Raw genomic sequence first — 17,634 nt, forward strand, 5'->3', positions numbered from 1 at the left:
GCAAAACAGCATCAAGCAGGGGTTGCCTGTACTTCCAAAATCTCCACCTTATCTACATTTTGATTTATAACACACTCTAGTGTCCTAACCAGGAAAGAGACGTTGAATCCACTCGATTTTGATGAAGCTATTATTGAATCAATGTCTTCAGTGGAGTTTCGTAAGTGTAAATGAAGCCAGAAGTTGGCCTGTGGGCATTTCTGCAGTAAGGAAGCTTGGTATACACATCAAAAGATACCCTTATGGTGGTGGTAGTTCTAGGTGTTCTCAAAGTGTGGTCTGCAGGTGGGCTGTGAACCTCTTGGACATGTCCCTCCATTTGAAATGGCCCCTCAGGGTGAAATGTTGGGAACCCCTGTTCTAGACATTTTATGTTAATATAACAGAATGTATCTTCTCTCCATAGCTGTGAGTACAACGCTACTGCAGCCCTCTATTGCTATTTTTACTATGCCCTCTCCTTACCTTCTTATGTTTGTAATAGTGGAGGTAGCCGTTATGTTTCAGCACAAACCATCTCTTCCTCCAGCCCTTCAGGATGGCTGACTGAGTTCGTTTGTGCAAATATCCTCGACATGTTGGTCTAGGAGTATTGGGGTAGCGACTGATGTCTGATCCAACCAACAAGGTCAAGATATCAGGACCTGAAAGGATATGTTAAGAATATTTTAGGGTGGGCCAGAACTAGAGATAAAAAATACACTAAAAAGTGTATTTTTCTTTCAGGCAGAAATACATCATTGAAAGGAACAGGAAAAAACAAACTCATTTTATACTGGAGAACATCACTGCATTCTCAGACTCAAATTTCTGAAACAGCCACTTAAACTGGTCTACACAATCAGCAGGGGAACAGTTTTGTGCTTGCAAACCCCACATTTTTGGTAAAAAGTTACCTTGCAAAGGAACAGCGTGTTAGCCTAAATCCACAAATCATTTGCACAAATGTGGGGCCATACCAAAATACTGTAGTTGTAGCTTTGAAGCTCCTGTGAAAATTTTGCCCTTGTTATCTTAAACACGTTATTTTTCATAGCAGACCTGCTCCTGGGTTGGCAACTAGTAATGGTAATTAGGACAATGGTAATAGGTAATTTAGCCTATCCACATTATGATGATGTTTTGCAATAGTCACATGATACACTGATACTATCAGCACATGCATGGATTTACCCACTGGGGCCTGAAATCCTGATTTCACAGACAAAACTTCTGAGCAGGCAACAATTCCGAAGAAACAACTTGAGAACCATCATTATGACACATTTTCATTTACAAAACATTTGTTGTTGAGGCTGCATTTCCCTTTATGGGGATAGTGACACTGAGATTGTTGTTTTTATACCAAAATTCAGACTGGGGGAGTATCCAGAGATGACTGAATAAACACCTTGTAGGTGAGGGATGTGAAAGGTTGACACACTTTTACATATAACGGTGTGAATGACACCTTTATAATGAAAGAATTTGGTATGTGTCAAGACAAATTTGTTACTCTTTTGTTAAAGCATTTTCATTTACTCAGTTTCCCCTGAGCCACTGTCAAAATCCTATCTAGGAAAATTAAAAGAACTGCAGGAGACTGACTTTCAACATACACAAATGGATATATTTGGGTTTTAGCCATCATAATTTTGGAAAGAATATGCATGAATAATATAACTGACTGTTTCTGTAGTGCTGCAAATGGCTACCTCATGAAATAATTTTTCTCTTGTTCTTATTACATCTCAGTCACTAGAAACAAAAAAAAAGAATAGCTCCTTGGGTGCATTACACAGTGAATTCCTCCCCTGAGGAAGTATAAGATTTAAGTAAGATATTGGTATGCCTGAAATTAGTGTCAGGAGACTCTCTTTGAGGCATGAACCCCCTAAATTGTTGTTACAAAATGGGATCTTTGGGAATTATTTTGCCAATATCTGTATGTTTTAGCAAGACCAAGTAACTACTCTAGGCAATTGGAGTACAAATAAACGTTGTCTAATTTTCTATAGTGTCCATCACCATAGTTTCAAGCCACTCAGCACCATACAATGATCCTGACTCATGCAATTAACAATGAACTCAAGCTTACCTTTTCTTGCCAGGTTTGCAGCTTCTGAATGCGGCATGCTGGTGACATCTGTTCCATTGACAGCTATCAAAATATCCCCAACTTGAAGCCCTGCTTCCTCAGCCGCACTGTCTAGAACCAAAACGCGAACTATGCAATTTATTAAGGGAAGGTACCACAAGATACAAAATGCAATTTGCATTAGCATCACAGTTTGCTATTTCCATGGTGGATAAAAAACCTGTAGTATTTAAGTCTTGATTCTACTAAATATGATAGGAATTGGCTCCTGAGTCACTTGAAGAGCTCTACAGTATGTCCAGCTACTCTTGTGAGCAGCTGTTTTGTCATCTGTTCCTCATCAATAAATAGAACCAGATTTTTTTAAGTGGCCTAAATCTGCTTTTTGTTGTTGTTTTTTTAATTTGAAGAACTTTGGTGATCTACCTGTGCTGAGTTCTCAGCAGGGTCAGAGCATAACTTTTTATGAAGGACAATCAAGATGTCTTTTAGGCACTACAGATCTGTATTTTATACAGATCCCTGCATACACATCAGAATTTTTACATGTGAGAATATTTGGACATGAAATGTTATGCGCACAACTTTTAAAGGCCCTTTTGAAAATGTAGTCTCTACTCTTTACCCCAAAAAAGAGTGATATGTACAGGGCATATTGATGGTGTCAGTTATGTCAATTACAGCATGTCTCTTTTTAAAAGACTTTATGAGACTAAACAGACTAAAAAAGTAAAGACCTGAGCAATTCTATGCTTAGTCTCACATTGTGCTATCTGAGAATAGTACACATCTTCTCAAGGACATTTATCTAACATATCTTGCCATTATATCATTTTTACTCCATCTCTTTCCTGAATTTTAAATCTTTTGCATTGTCTTGTGGGAATGAAGCTCATTGTAGGCCTTTGGAGTCAAGGAGCAAAAGGCGGAACTTTTAATTAACTTTCTGATGAAAAGTACTGAGCTAGCAAAGGCTTCCAGAGGTGAAAGACAAAAGGAAACATGGTTTTAAAATCCCCCAGAAAGAAGCATTTTTATTTCAACACAGCACATTCTCTTGTAGATAACCATCTTTTGGTTATCCATCATCCATCATTTTAATGAAAAAAATATATACTTCTCATTACAATCCCAGTTATCAGAACAAAATCCATTTCCCCTACTTGATTGAATAAGTAGCATCCTGTAGAAACAGCACCCAAATCCTCAAGGTTATGTATGTATTGCCGCACAGAGATAGTGACCTCTCGTGGCTTAGAATCTTCCCTTTCCTGTAGCTGGAACCTAAGCCAGGCCAGCTTTTTGTGCAGACTTTTTTTTATGAAACACCATGGAAGGAGAGCATGCTCCTTTGAATACACAACAGCCCAGGGCCTTAGAAGACCTTGGTTTTGGTCTCTGTTCTGAATCAAGCAGAGCAGGGATTATCTTTCATATTCAAGGTGAGTACCCTAGCCATAAGATAGATCCTCAAAGTTTCTTTATCTTCTTCTCTTCTGTATATAAAGCAGAAAAAGTGTGCTGCACCTGTCTTTGCTGCATCTATATATCCTGTGCTTTAGAAGCCCCAGGGCTTCATCTTGACTTAATGTTTGAGTAGCTTACTGATGGCAGAAGTGCTTGGGAGCTTCACAAACATGAACCATTAAAACCTGGTACCGGGGCAAAGTCTAAGGGTGGAGGTGGCAGCCAATTCCACCTAAAGAGAGGACATAGATGCCTGAAGAGGCAGATAATCACTGAAGTATCTTTGAAGTTCAAGATATAAATGTCTAACCATAAAATCTGATCCAATGATGAGGGAAGTCAATGAGAGACCTCCTATATTTCAATGGGTTTTGAATTAGGTCTCAAAATTGTACGCTTTATGTTAATGGCTAAATCCTACTTGCTAATGTGATTTAGCCTCTATATGTTTGTATCTTGTATCCTATAAATGAAAAAGCAGCTAATGAAGGGACAGTAAACATGTAACTAATTCAGAATTGTTAATGTATCATACTTTTGTTTATACATAAGTTGTTGAAAACCATATGCACTTTCAATAGATAAAAGGCATGCAAATATAGCTTGGAATGGAAGATAAGTTATATAAGTACAAAATATGCTCCATTTAGGTACATTAATGCAGTCACTTAAATTCCACCTACATATTTCTCAGTCACATTTTTTTCTTTTCAGTATGTAATTAAGTATTCCTAATGTACCATGCAAAAATGTTCTTTGGAAAAATCACAGAATGCCTATATTATAAAAAATCCATATAATTTTAAATTACCTGAACCCTATCATTTAGTAAAAGTGATGGTACAGTATGTTTCAGAGGCTGTTTATAAGCTGTAGGGAATGAGGTAGATAATGGTGAGCAGTAGATGCAGTAGTAGTAATAATATCTACTATTTTCAGAACAAAACCCACAAATTATAGAATTATAGATCAGCTTTGTCTCATAGTATTACTGTGATTCAGCCATTTTGATTTCCATCAACTGAATTGCATTTTAACCAATTTTTAAAGTCAATCTTGTTTTAAAATGTATGAAAAATAAATGTCTTCATGGTTTCAGATACAATTTTTATAATGTTCCTTAACAAAATCAGCCACATGCAAAGAAGCATAATTTTATTGCAATTTGTTCTTCAAGCAAACTAATCTCTGTTTTGCTTGCAAAGAAAGAATATGAGAACCCCCCACAACCTTAATGGTGGTGACATGATTTGTAATAGCTGCTTTCACTGTTGAAATGATTTTATAATTGTATACATTACATACAAATACCCTGCATAAAACTCCCATTGTAAGGTATGTTACTTGACTTAAGAGCCCCCCCCTGCAATGTGTTTGCACTGTGGAATCCAGCTGAGACTCTTAATACTAAGAAAATGATATATGTGTTCTTCGTCTTTTTAGGGGCAGAAGCAGCAATAACTCTTACTTTGCATGGAAGGAATGCTTGAAATCTTTATTTTTCAGCCCAGTAATTCTCTACAGTGACTTTTACCCCAGAAAATACCACTGTGATTCCCCAACTCAGACCAATGGGTGAGTACATTCACTTTATATTTCTTATAAAATTATCAACAAAAAACAGCTAACAATGCTGACATACTTTGTCCTCTTTGGGGCTCTTGGGTAACACCCCAAAGACATGATCTGAATTTGTCCACTTTGTTCAGAACTTCTATTTGGGATTCATATTACTATCATTATATTTGTTACTTTCACCAATACTGTAGAAAGAGAATGAATGCTTGGATTCTGGAGTAAAATTTTATGGTAATTTCTGGAGAAAGGGGAGAGGGACTCTTGAACTACCCCATAATCATATACATTGAGTCTTTTATATATTGTTTACTGTCTATTTTAACTAATATATCATATGTACAGAGGTCCTGCGACAAAGCCTAGACAATATTGCAATTTTCTGGAATATGTAATATAAATTCCCCACTTCTAACATTTTATTTTTTTATTCTAAGTAAGCTTGTCCTTTGCATGGGTTGGTCTTCTCATCCAAAGGTTTTATTTTTAGCATTTAATAAGCAGAACGTTTGCTCTAAGCCAACAGGTTAGAATGACTTTTAAAACTGAACAGAAGCTTCCTGCACAAAGTATGACTGATACATAAATCTAACAATTTTCAGACCCTTTAGGCTCCCTCTGGGTTTTTGATTTTAGTCTTAAAGATGGAAGATGTTTGACCTTTTCTGGTATGTCAGTGATTCTGTGCATTTGCTTGTCTATGCTCCATTTCTTTCTGGCATTCCTGATTTTTCTCCAGTGCCAGTTCATGATGATACTGTTTGGTAGCATAATTTCTTCTTTTTTTTTTTTTAATAAAGTGTTCTGCTTGGGAGACAATTTGGCAGCTGTCAGTGACATGCATAGTAGGGCACTGGATTCGTTAGCAAGGACAGTCTGGTGCATAAGCTAGGACAACAACCATGTTGTGGATCTATTTTTGGGTAGTCTCCCTTCCCACAACTGGAGCCACACAAGCATGGGTGGTAGCCAAGGGTGGAGGAACACCTTTTATGTAGATCTCTGTGTGGCAGAAGCAGATACCAGATTGTTATATTTTTCTTTCTTTAGTTTCTGTAGTTTGGGGGAAGAAATGAAGTCTCCTCTGCTTTAATACCCCAGTCATTTCCTCTCTGAGGGTATAAAGGATGTATCCACTGCCAAACTGTTTTTTTAATCATGTGTGCACAATTAAAGGTTTTTTCCCTTTCTTTCCTCCGTAATGGCCATTAGTCTTTTGTGGTTTGACAGCTATTTTTCCTGACTAGGTTTCTGTGCATTACCTCTTGAGGATTTCTGTGCAACTGAATGGAGATCAACAGGAAAGAACTGTTTCAGGTGAGATTTTGGGGAATGGTTTTATTGTGATCAGTACATCCGTCATGCTATTCCCAATGATTTATCTGCCCTTTATGAAAGTCAGGCTGATGGTTTCAGACCTTGCCTTTGAGAAGAGGATTGACTCAGGCAGTTACTTGAAGCCAAAACTTGCCTTACTAGGCCACCTCTGAAGAGAAAAATTTATTTCTGAGCAGGGGTAGTAACAGAACAAAAGAGTCTTGCTGAGCTCCCAGCTGACTAGTGTCCTTTGGTAGTTTGTCATGGTCTGTTCAGGGATGTTAGCCTGCTTTATGCACAGTACTATGCAAATATCTTGAATATATTTAAGTCAGAAATTAAAGACACCACTTACTAGTATCCACCTCAGTGACAAGGATAGGCTTTGAAAACTGGATCCGAAATCCCCAAGGGTAGTGACCAGTTCCTTTTGCAATCTTCACTATTCGCTCACGAACTGTAAAGGAAGGAGGAAGGAACTCCTTTTATCTCTGCACACCATGTTCGGCTGAGTAATCAGAGGCACACTTCTAAATCTTCCCATCTCAGTTGCATATGCAGAACATGCATGAAGTTCTTGAGTTTCTCCGGATCTTTCTTGTACTATGATTTGATTCTTGTGCTTGATGATTTGGTTATCTTTTAGAAATCTGTCACTTCCTGCCATTTAGGCTACCTTTTATTTTAATCTCTTCTCTTCCATAACCCCCAATTTTAATCTCAGTGATCTGGTTCCTGCACTGGGAGCAGGCAGCACAGACCCTATACCCATACACAACACCTTGGAAGTCAGTAGAATTCAGCATGGATGCAGGGATCATTTTCAAGGCAAAAACTAGTTGTTTTTTTCCCCTTAACAACGTCCATAAGGGGAAAATGTTCTCATGCCTCAATTTAATTTATTCATAAATATTATGCTAATGAGTCAAGAACATTCATAGGTTCATGAATGGTCTTGACTCATTTGTATAGCACACAAACTTAGGTGGCATATCAGGTGAGTATAGTTAAGGCACATCAGATTCTGTGGCTTAAATCACACAGGGGTTGTGGCTAGCATCACATCCAGCTGCCTTTGATTCCTTACCTGAATTACTAGATACCCATTTACACTTGGCAAGCTGGGGAAAACTTTAGAACAAGTCCAGACAGAGATGACTGTAGCAGGTTGCAGGGCCCAGGGCAAATCAGCCTGTGCAGCCCCTGGATATGGTGGCGGTGGCAGTGGGGTGGGGAGAAGGTGGGGGGAAGGGATGGTGAGTGGCCGGATATGAAGTCGGCCCAGCTCTGCGGGGCTTCCCAAAGTGTGGGGCCCAGGGCAGTCACCCCAATTCGCCACTCCCAGAGATGGCCCCAAGTCCGGAGCAAGACTCAAATCTCTTGAGTTGAAGTGTGAAATCTTAACTACTCTGTAATCACAACCCCTGAATTAGGAAGCACTTTTTGAAATTGCTACTTAGAGTAATTTGATTGCTTCACCAGATATTTCTTTAATAAGATCCCATTTCAAAATATTTGTTTGTAGTTGTTTTGTCTTTAAATTGTGCAACACTTGGAATATAGATATTGCTCTAAAATTTACTTTCCAATAGATCATATTTATCATGTGTGGGTCTAAAAGAGAGTAGGCACTTCAATAAATACTTTAAGTGCTGTGCTGAACTTTTGATCTTTTCTTGGGGGAAAAAGGCTCTAAAGAATACTTGCCATACATTTAACGGAGATTTTTCATATCTCGAAATTTTGTTTTGCTCCAATCTTGTGAATGATTTATGAGTTCCAACACAAAACTAACACTTAAAAAGCAACAAAGATATTTCACTCTCTTAGTTCTTCAAACTGCTAACTTTCAAGAAATTTAACAATTAAAGAAATGGGTTCCTAGATGTTCGTTTGCATGACAGAGGTCACGTTGTAAATTGAACAATGAGAATATTTCCTGCTCACAGCAAAGTTGGCACTCTCTCCCCACCCCTCTTCAGTTCTACTTGGATTTGAGTGTTTTTATATTACCTGGTTTCAAAGGAAAGGAGATGAGTGGTGGTTAGGTGACTTCTCTGTCTCTTTGTTGTTGTCATACTTGAAAACATTATTTATACCTCTTTGCCCTTTTTCTGAACCTGTGTTATTCAGCATGTGACTAGATTTTAATTCTGAGCTCCAAGTAAGGATTTGTCAATTACAAGAGTCTGTAAGAAATGAATTAAATATGGAGCTACCTTCTAAACTATTACTTATCGTCAGCATCAGTTCCTATTTCCTACTGTCAGCATCAGTTTTTGAGATTCTGTTCTAATATGGAATTTCCTCACTGTAGCCACATAGCATATTGCAGTAATTTTCAACTGGTGTCACAGCACCTTGAGGTATCATGAAATCCTTTTAAGGATGCTGCAGGGTTTGGGGTGGTAAGAGCTCACTCATCTTTACCTGGTTCCTGTGTGAGAAGGTACGTTCTCACCCCTTCTACTCCTGTGCAAGGAAGGGGCTGAGGCACTTGATGTATGAGGAGAGGCTGAGGGAACTGGGCTTATTTAGTCTGGAAAAGAAAAGACTGAAATGGGATTTAATAACAGTCTTCAACTACCTGAAGGGTGTTTACAAAGAGGATGGAGTTAAGCTGTTTTCATTGGATGGTAGATGACAGAACAAGGAGCAAGGGAAGTATAGGATAGATATTAGGAAAAACTTTCTTACTAGGAGGGTAGTAAAGGACTGGAAGAGGTTACCCAGAGAGGTTGTTGAATCTCCCTCCTTGGAAGTTTTTAAGACCCAGGTAGACAAAGCCTGGGGGCTGGGATGATGTAGTTGGGGATGATCCTGCTTTGACCAGGGGGTTGGATTAGATGACTTCCTGAGATCCTTTCCAACCCTAATTTCTATGAATCTATGAAGTAATCACTGTAATAAATAAAGCAGTTTTTGAAAAGGGCTGCAATGATATTCAAAAAAGTTATGCAGGGATATCTGAAATCTAAAAAGGTGGAGAGCCACTGGCATATAGAAACACCGGGCTTAGGAGGGGAGACACAGGGGGGGCATGTGACCCCGCAGATTTCTCTGGCAATGGCAGGCCTTGGGATATGGGGCTGTAGCTCGGCCAAAGCCAGGGCCTGGCAGCAGTGGGGGTGTGATGGGGTGGAATTGTGCTCCCCCACTGTCAACACGTATGCATTGTCTATTTCTACAGTGCCTCAGTAATATACCAGGTAGCACTACAGTAAGGCATGTCATGCCAACTCTAGGCATACTGTCTCTCAAAACAGAAGTAATATAGCCAGTTTAGTGTGCTGCTGAGCATGCATCTATAAGCTTACTGACTTGGGAGAGATTACTGATGTGTGCCCAGTGCTGTTGTAAGGGGGTTGCCTTACTTCTGTTTTGGGACAATAGCATGTGTGGGGTGCTCCCAAATTCAGTCCTCCCTGTTGCAGTAAAAGGGTGCAATAGACATGCCCGCTACTGACATTTGTTACTTATAACTTGAGAATACTTACTTGCTACTGGCCTGTTCCTTTTGCTGAGGCATCTGGGGCTGTTATCTGGACTGACATCATCCCCTCGGAAAACCCAAGCAGCTGAATGAAAGTTTTCTGTGTAGAAACCTCTTTCTTCATTGTCACTACGTAAGCTGAGATCTACTGAACGGGCATCTTCTGAATTCCCTGCCAAATGAAAATTAGAGCTCTGTTTGTATCTGCTTCTATCTTTATTTGTAGAGGAGGCCTGAAAGGTTTTTAATGTTTCTTGTGTCAGGCAAGATGGGACCATTTCATGCAGAAGACAAAGTAGAGGGCACTGAGAAATGGGAGAGGAAGGAGAGCAATAAGGAGAGGAATATGAGAAAAAAGGAAACATTCATTGTGAGAGGAAGGAAAAAAAGGGATGGAGGTGAATACCCAGTCAGCATGGGGGAAGAACAAGCACAGTTACTATAGCATTTCATATAGCCTCTAATGGCACATTTGTAACCTCTCAAGATAGTTCTGTAGCCTTTGTGGTGAAAAAAATGCATTTTCTGAACACTTAAGAATAAAAAATATAGCTTGTTGATGGCAGTCTGAATCCAAAGGAGTAATAAAAATGGAGATATTAAATATGAATGTGCCTTTCCATCCCTTCCTGGCCAAGTTCAGTCCTGGAGAAAATCCTAAAACTATAGACTTCACTATAACTGTTTAAGGAAAGTCTAAATTTAGTGTCCTAAGTGCAAATCCCCTGTGCAGGGAATCTGGCAGCACAGTTGTGTTAGGTCCTGGTAAACTGAAATAGAAACTGAAAAACAGTTGGAGTATGTGGGAGGAGGATAAAAAACACCAAGAATAAGTGGCATGAGTCAAGTAATGAGAAGTCTAATCATTTGTTATATTCTTGACTTTTCCACACACATACATTATATTCAACTGAAAAAAAATGCATGCACACATGTAGACTTTTCTGTTGCATATTAACTATTATACTTTAGTCTATTGAATACTTTTTGAGTTGGGCTTAGTGCTACATTTGTTTTTATAGCAGTTTCATGAAATTATAATAAATAAGTCCTACTTGCAGTATTTGCAGTCTAATCAATACATATCTATGATTGCTTCTGCTGACCTTTCCTTGTTAAAACACTGCAGCAAATTATAAATACATATTGAAATAGAGCATCACAGCTGATGTTATTGTTTTAAATGGCTACCTTTTTGTGTCATGTTTCTCTTAGTCAGCTTTCTATAGTTAATACATGTTCTTTGCAAAAATCTTGAAATCTTAAAATATAGTCATCATTGTTTTTGATCTGCCGCATAATGCGTTAAAATAGGGAACTTTTTAGGTTGGCTTACGTGGATGAGTGCTTCACTGCTCATTCTGTTAGAAATACAGTATTAATAGAAAATGTAACAAGCAGCAACATAATGCCTGTGTTAAAGCCTTAGGAAACAGCAAGCTTATACGTGGCATAGGTACTTATGCAGGACTGCTTGACTTAAACACTGCAGGTATGAACCAACTATTCACCAAAGAGAAAAGAAATTTACATGCTTCACTACAGCAGGTCACTCATTACATCAGTGAAATCTTACGATTAATTTATAATATGTAGCTCACATATATTTAAATGTGTGTGTGTGTGTGTGTGTATGTATGTACACACACACACACACACACACACACACCCCTATGTGTATATACCACAATAATACTATTACTAATAATAAAGAATGCACACACATATAAAATATGCATGTATACGCATATTCCATAATATAGTAAGTGATTCTTGTAATACTGGATTTTCAGATGCTGTACATATTTAGTATTAATTAATATGCATTCTAATGAATCTATGATTTGTTTCTACATTACTGAGGGCAACATCCAGCCAGAAGAGGGCTCCATAATCCCTCTACAACAGGACAAGAAAATAATTTCCAGAGGTCAGAGAAGACCAGGCTTGGGGGGGGAGCTGGAGGCTCTGTGAGAGAAGGCGTTGCAGGCTAGAGACAGCTGTCTGACTGCAGAGAGAGAGGCTGTCTAGCAGCGTGGAAGCTTGGACTAGATGGCTAAAGCTGGACAAAGACCACCTTCTCCTGGCAGGAGGGCAGAGGTAGCTGCAGCAGGAGGACACAGGGTCACAGCCTGCAGGTTGGAGGCCAGGATAATACCTGTCAACCTTTGCAAACAACCCTCCCTCCTGTGGATTTTAATTTGCATAAATTTACATAGATATGCAACTTTGTGGACACACTGCTCATTTGTCCTACTTAACTCACTTTATACATCCACTCTATACATTTCAACTAGCATACTTCCACCAGCAATTTTCTTTCCGCTCTTGCTTTCTACTTAAACTTTTAATGCAGACTGGCTAGGCAAAATTTACACTACCCTCTCTACTATTCTCCATTCACCCATCAACTCATCCTGAGTACACACATGCAGATACTGAATACTAGTTACACGTTCCACACACTGTCCTCCCCTCTCCATACTCATCCCTTCTAAATGTACCCCCACAAGCATTAGTTTCCCTCTCACTTATTCTGTACATTATCACTCTTGTGCACTTCCCAGCCCTAATTCCAAGCACATGATCATTCCCACCAGGAGTAGTTAAGCAGCTGCCTCCACCAGTACAACCCCTGCCTCCCCCCAGAGTTACACAAGGTGAGGCAAAGCACAACTTTAAACCATTCTATTTATAGGTCAAGTCCAGGGGATCTCCTTCCTTGTATTAGAGTTCAGTGGAAGTCCCATCTCTCCCAGTAAATATCCCATGCCCAAACACTCTTACCCCCATTTCCCTTTTTCTTGAGCAAGAACCTGCCAAAGACCTGATTCCCATGCAGCTGGCTTGCACCAGTATGTATGGCCTCACAGTTCCAAGGCATGTTCAGGCCAACAACGAATGCCGGCTTCCACTGTGTCCTCCAACCAAGCAATCAGCTCAGCCTGGCTACCCTCAGATACCCAGTCCTGCATCTTTATTCAACCCACACTCCTAGCTCCATTTGGCTTCCTGCTCCACTTCCTCTAGAGAGCATTGGACTTTGTCAGGGGCCTTTCTGGTGGGATGCTATTCCCCAGAGTTGTCAGCACTCCCTGAGGTCTCTAAAGAGTGTTTGAATCTCTTGTGTGCATCTCTCCCTTTGGCCATGGCCCCCCAAAATGCCAACCCTCCTATAGAAATCTTCTGGAAGGAACCACTCATTTCCCCTTCTTATGCAGTTTTCAGGTAGTGGCTTGCTAGCATGATTTTGGGGACCCTCCCTAAGAAAACACATAGGTGGCACAGAGGAGCTCAAAGGCAAGGAGGTCTCAGAGAATCAGGGTCTTTTCACTACAGAGGAGCCCACACTTTTATTTTGGCTTTCTGAGAAGAGCACTGAGGCCCCTGAATCCAGAGCACCTGACCTGTATCAGCACAGCCATCAGCCTCCTTGCCAGCAGCCAGTCAGCCCCTGCAAGCCATCCCCACAGATGGAGCACCCATCAGCAATGAAGATGTGGACAAAAACAGCAAGAGTGGGTAGTTTTTAATGCCAAAGTATCTTTGTTCACATTGCTTGTTCACTCAGTTGGTGCAGATGTGGACAAGCATATTTTCTGTTAGCTTCAGCCCCCTTTTTTCTCCCATGGTGTCCCAGGAGCTGCATGTACTACTCTCCCATGCCAGTCCCTGGCAATCCCTCCCACCCTGCACATTTCTCTAGACAACATGCCTCAGGCACTGACAGTCGTGGGACTCTGTCCACCCTGTTTCCCAGCACATCAAACATAAAACTGAAAGGCATTTCCATGCAGCAGCTGCCTCTTTATTGTAGAAGAGCCCTAGAGGGCTTGCAAATACAGTTAAAGCAACCTGAAACAGCACTCCTTTTCAGCATAGCAAGTGCCACAAGCAAGCAAATACAAACTAGCCTGTTCAAATACAGCCTCCTTTCCACTTCCCCATCCACCCCCTTCCACAGACAAGCCCTGAGTTAAGTTTCTAGCCAAGCCAAAATTAACTTGCTCCCTGATCACTGCAGGGAAGCACTGATGTCTGTCAGACATGGATCATTTCAGAAATAAAGATGAACTTGAGAAGCAGGAAGCTGTAGCTAAACTTTTACATTCCTGGGAATTCCCTTGTCTCTGATTCCTAAGTAGGTGGCTGTCCCTATCCATTAGTCCTGAATTGCTGTGGGCACCATCCTGATGAACAGCACAGCAAAGCACATCTAGTATGGTTCCCCTTGGCTTTGGCAAACAGGTATTTTTTTCTGCCCTTTCATTAAATAAACCAGGGTCACATCCTCTGAAGTTGGGAAAACCTGGAAAATGGAAAAAGCAGGAGAGAAGGATCTGGGGGTTATAGTAGACCATATGCTGAATATGAGTCAATGGCGTACTGTTGTTGCCAAAAAAACTAACAACATACTAGATTGTATTAACACAATTGCAAATCTAGCAAAACGACTCTTCTGTTCAGAGATTCACAGACATTTAGGGCTGGAAGGGACTTTGTAAGATCATCGGGTCCAGCCCCTCTGCTCTGGGCAGGGAAGACTGTTGGGGTCAAATAACTCCAGCAAGGTCTTCTTTTGAAGATCTCCAGGGTAGGTGCCTACACCACCACCACTGGGAGTCTATTCCAGAGTCTGGTCACATGAACTGTGAAGAAGATTTCCCTTATATCCAGTTTGAAACCTTCTTCTAAGAGTTTATGACTGTTGCTCCTGGTTTTCCCCTGGGGCACTTTAGTGAATAGTTGTTCACCTAGCCCCTGATGCTCTCCCCTGATATATTTGTAACCTGCCCCCAAACCCCCCCAAAGTTTTCTCTTTTCTAGGCTGAACAGTCCCATATCTCTCAGCCTTTCCTCAGCACTGGTGAGACCTCACCTGAAGTTCTGTGTCCAGTTTTGGGCTCCACACATCAAGAAAGATTGAGATTTTGCAAAACTCGGCAGACCATCAAAATGTTGTGGAGTTGTTGCTAGAATGTCTCCATCTGCACACTAAGTACCCAAGCACCTGACTTTGAGCTTCCTCAGGGTGCATTCATCCTGCAAAAGCTTAGCTGGTAGTTGGACCATTGGCCTGTGTCCCCACGAGCAGGGGTGTGCGGCTGCCATGGGGAAAAAGGTGGAGGCATAAATACTTGCTGCTGCTTTTTGCCTTGGCGCATGCCCTTGCATGTGGGGTTAGCACTGGGAAAAATGCTCTGAGTTGGGTAATGGAGGCTGGGGCCAGCACCTGAGCTGGTCCCAGCAGTCTTACATAGGATCCTGGGGGCCTCCTGTGGTTCCAGTGGTGGTGATCCAGGTGTGCAGAGCCTGGCCAGCACCTAGAGCGTGGCTCTGGTGGAAATCAGTTGTCCTGGAGCCCTGTGACCAGTGGGGTCCCTCAAAGCTCTGTCCTTGGACCCATATTGTTCAACATCTTCATTAAGGATGTGGACATTGGAGTCAGAAGGGGACTGGCCAGGTTCGCCAATGACACCACACTTTGGGGCAAAGCATCCACACCTGAAGACAGAAGGGCGATCCAGGCTGACCTGGACAGGCTCAGCAAATGGGTGGATGAGAAGCTGATGGTGTTTAATGCTGAAAAATGCAAGGGAGGAAAAACTTGCAGCATCCTTATAAGTTCGGCAGTGCTACGCTGGCTAGCACTACGGAAGAAAGAGACTTGGGGGTCATCATTGACCACAAGATGAACATGAGCCTGCAATGCAATACTGCAGCTAGTAGAGTGACCAAAACGCTGGCTTGCATTCATAGATGCTTCTCAAGCAAATCCCGGGACGTCATTCTCCCCTTGTACTCGGCCTTGATGAGGCCGCAGCTGGAGTACTGCATCCAGTTTTGGGCCCCACAATTCAAAAAGGATGTGGAGAAGCTTGAAAGGGTCCAGAGAAGAGCCACATGCATGATCAGAGGTAAAGAAAACAGATCTTACAATGACAGGCTGAGAGCAATGGGGCTTTTTATCCTGGAAAAGTGCAGGCTCAGGGGTGATCTGATGGCCACCTATAAGTTTATCAGGGTGACCACCAGTATCTGGGGGAACGTTTGTTCACCAGAGTGCCCCAAGGGCTGATGAGGTTGAATGGTTATAAACTACTGCAAGACTGTTTCAGGCTGGACATAAGGAAGAATTTCTTTACTGTCCGAGCCCCCAAGGTCTGGAATAGCCTGCCATCGGAGGTGGTTCAAGCACCTACATTGAATACTTTCAGCAGTAAATTGGATGCTTATCTTGCTGGGATCCTACAACGCCAGCTGACTTCCTGCCCTTTGGGCGGGGGGCTGGACTCAATGATCTTCCAAGGTCCCTTCCAGCCCTAATGTCTATGAAGTCTATGAAATCTATGAAATCTGTACATGGTATTATTTGGTTCCAATTTATGTAGCAACATTGCCCTGTAATGGTTTGCCCATATATTTGTCCATACCCTTGGTAAAATAACCCAAAGATACTCAAAGAACCCACTAAGTACTAAAGCCTATTACTTGGATTACCTCCAGTGCTAATCTATTAAGTCAAGGAGCATGAGACCAGACAACTGGAGGGGTTAGTATGGCATACCATTCACAGTGACACTGAACAGTAAAGATGTTACACTAGGTAGCCTATTGTTTCTGTGTTCTCTTGATGTGGTATTTGTAATGTTAAGGCATCCCCTTTAAATGGAAATGGATTATTATTATTATTATTATCATCATCATCACCATCATAATTAGCTTTAAGCCTGAATTGATCTTCCTGGCCACAAACTCCTGGAAGATAGATTTAGGCTCAACATTAGGACAAACTTCTTCACAGTCAGGGTGTCCAGAATAAGCTACCTTCAGAGGAGGGAATCACCTACCCTGAACATCTTCAAGAGGATACTTGAAGATAGTCACCTTCAAGATAGTCACCTTGCTGGGGTCATTTGACCCCGTTATCTTTTCTGCTTGGTACAGGGGGCTGGGCCCAATGATTTTCCAAGGTCCCTTCCGGCCTTACAATCTATAAATCTATGAATTATTATTATTATTTCAATAAGGCATCTTAAACCGTGGAAAGAGGTTTATAATCTTCTCAAAATTTTTCATCAGGTCCTAGTTAGGGGCACCGTTTGTTTTATGTAAGATAAACTATCTTACATAAAGCTGAAAAAATAATAGATTATTTTTTCATTGAAAACATTAAAAATATTCTGGGAAGAAGTCTATTAGATATCTCTTGGCAGTACAGAAGGTAATCTGGATGGGGGTGGGGGTTACTAAAATGTGTGATATATATCTTTGCTTACAATATAAGATCATAGAATCACAGAAGTAGGGTTGGAAGGGACCTTATAGATCTTCAAGTCCGACCCCCTGCCTGGGCAGGAGAAAAAAACTGGGCTCAAATGATCCCAGCTAGGTAGGCATCAAGCCTCCTCTTAAAGACCCCCAGGGTAGGAGCCAGCACCACTTCCCTTGGAATACTTCAAACTCTTAGGATTCTCTGCATCCAAATGTGTTTCTGTTCTTTCAAAAATGAATTTACTGCTTATGATAGATGCCAGAAGAGGATAATTGTGAAAATTGCCCTTTTAGCCCTGTAACTTTCTACAGAAGAGGAAAAACGTGAGTGGTGGCAAAGCCTCCTTTGTCCAAACAAGGGAATATTGAGCAGGAACAGAGAGAGTATGGTTATTATTCATAGTTTCATAGTTTCTAGGGTCGGAAGGGA

General features: G+C 41.0%; 1 protein-coding gene across 1 annotated transcript in view; it reads right to left on the bottom strand.

Annotated features, from left to right (window-relative positions):
* Positions 1 to 17,634, bottom strand: part of LOC109298082 — a 60,084-nt gene that overhangs the window by 29,102 nt on the left and 13,348 nt on the right. The window contains exons 3-6 of the mRNA XM_019518217.1: positions 9,934 to 10,101; positions 6,792 to 6,893; positions 2,078 to 2,188; positions 466 to 644 (exon numbers count right to left, since the gene is read on the bottom strand). Of these exons, the coding sequence (XP_019373762.1) occupies positions 466 to 644; positions 2,078 to 2,188; positions 6,792 to 6,893; positions 9,934 to 10,101 (560 nt within the window). The remainder of the gene's footprint in view (positions 1 to 465; positions 645 to 2,077; positions 2,189 to 6,791; positions 6,894 to 9,933; positions 10,102 to 17,634) is intronic.

Source organism: Gavialis gangeticus, unplaced genomic scaffold, assembly GCF_001723915.1.
Source record: "Gavialis gangeticus isolate Ggan-Ray unplaced genomic scaffold, GavGan_comp1, whole genome shotgun sequence".
Classification (NCBI taxonomy): domain Eukaryota; kingdom Metazoa; phylum Chordata; order Crocodylia; family Gavialidae; genus Gavialis; species Gavialis gangeticus.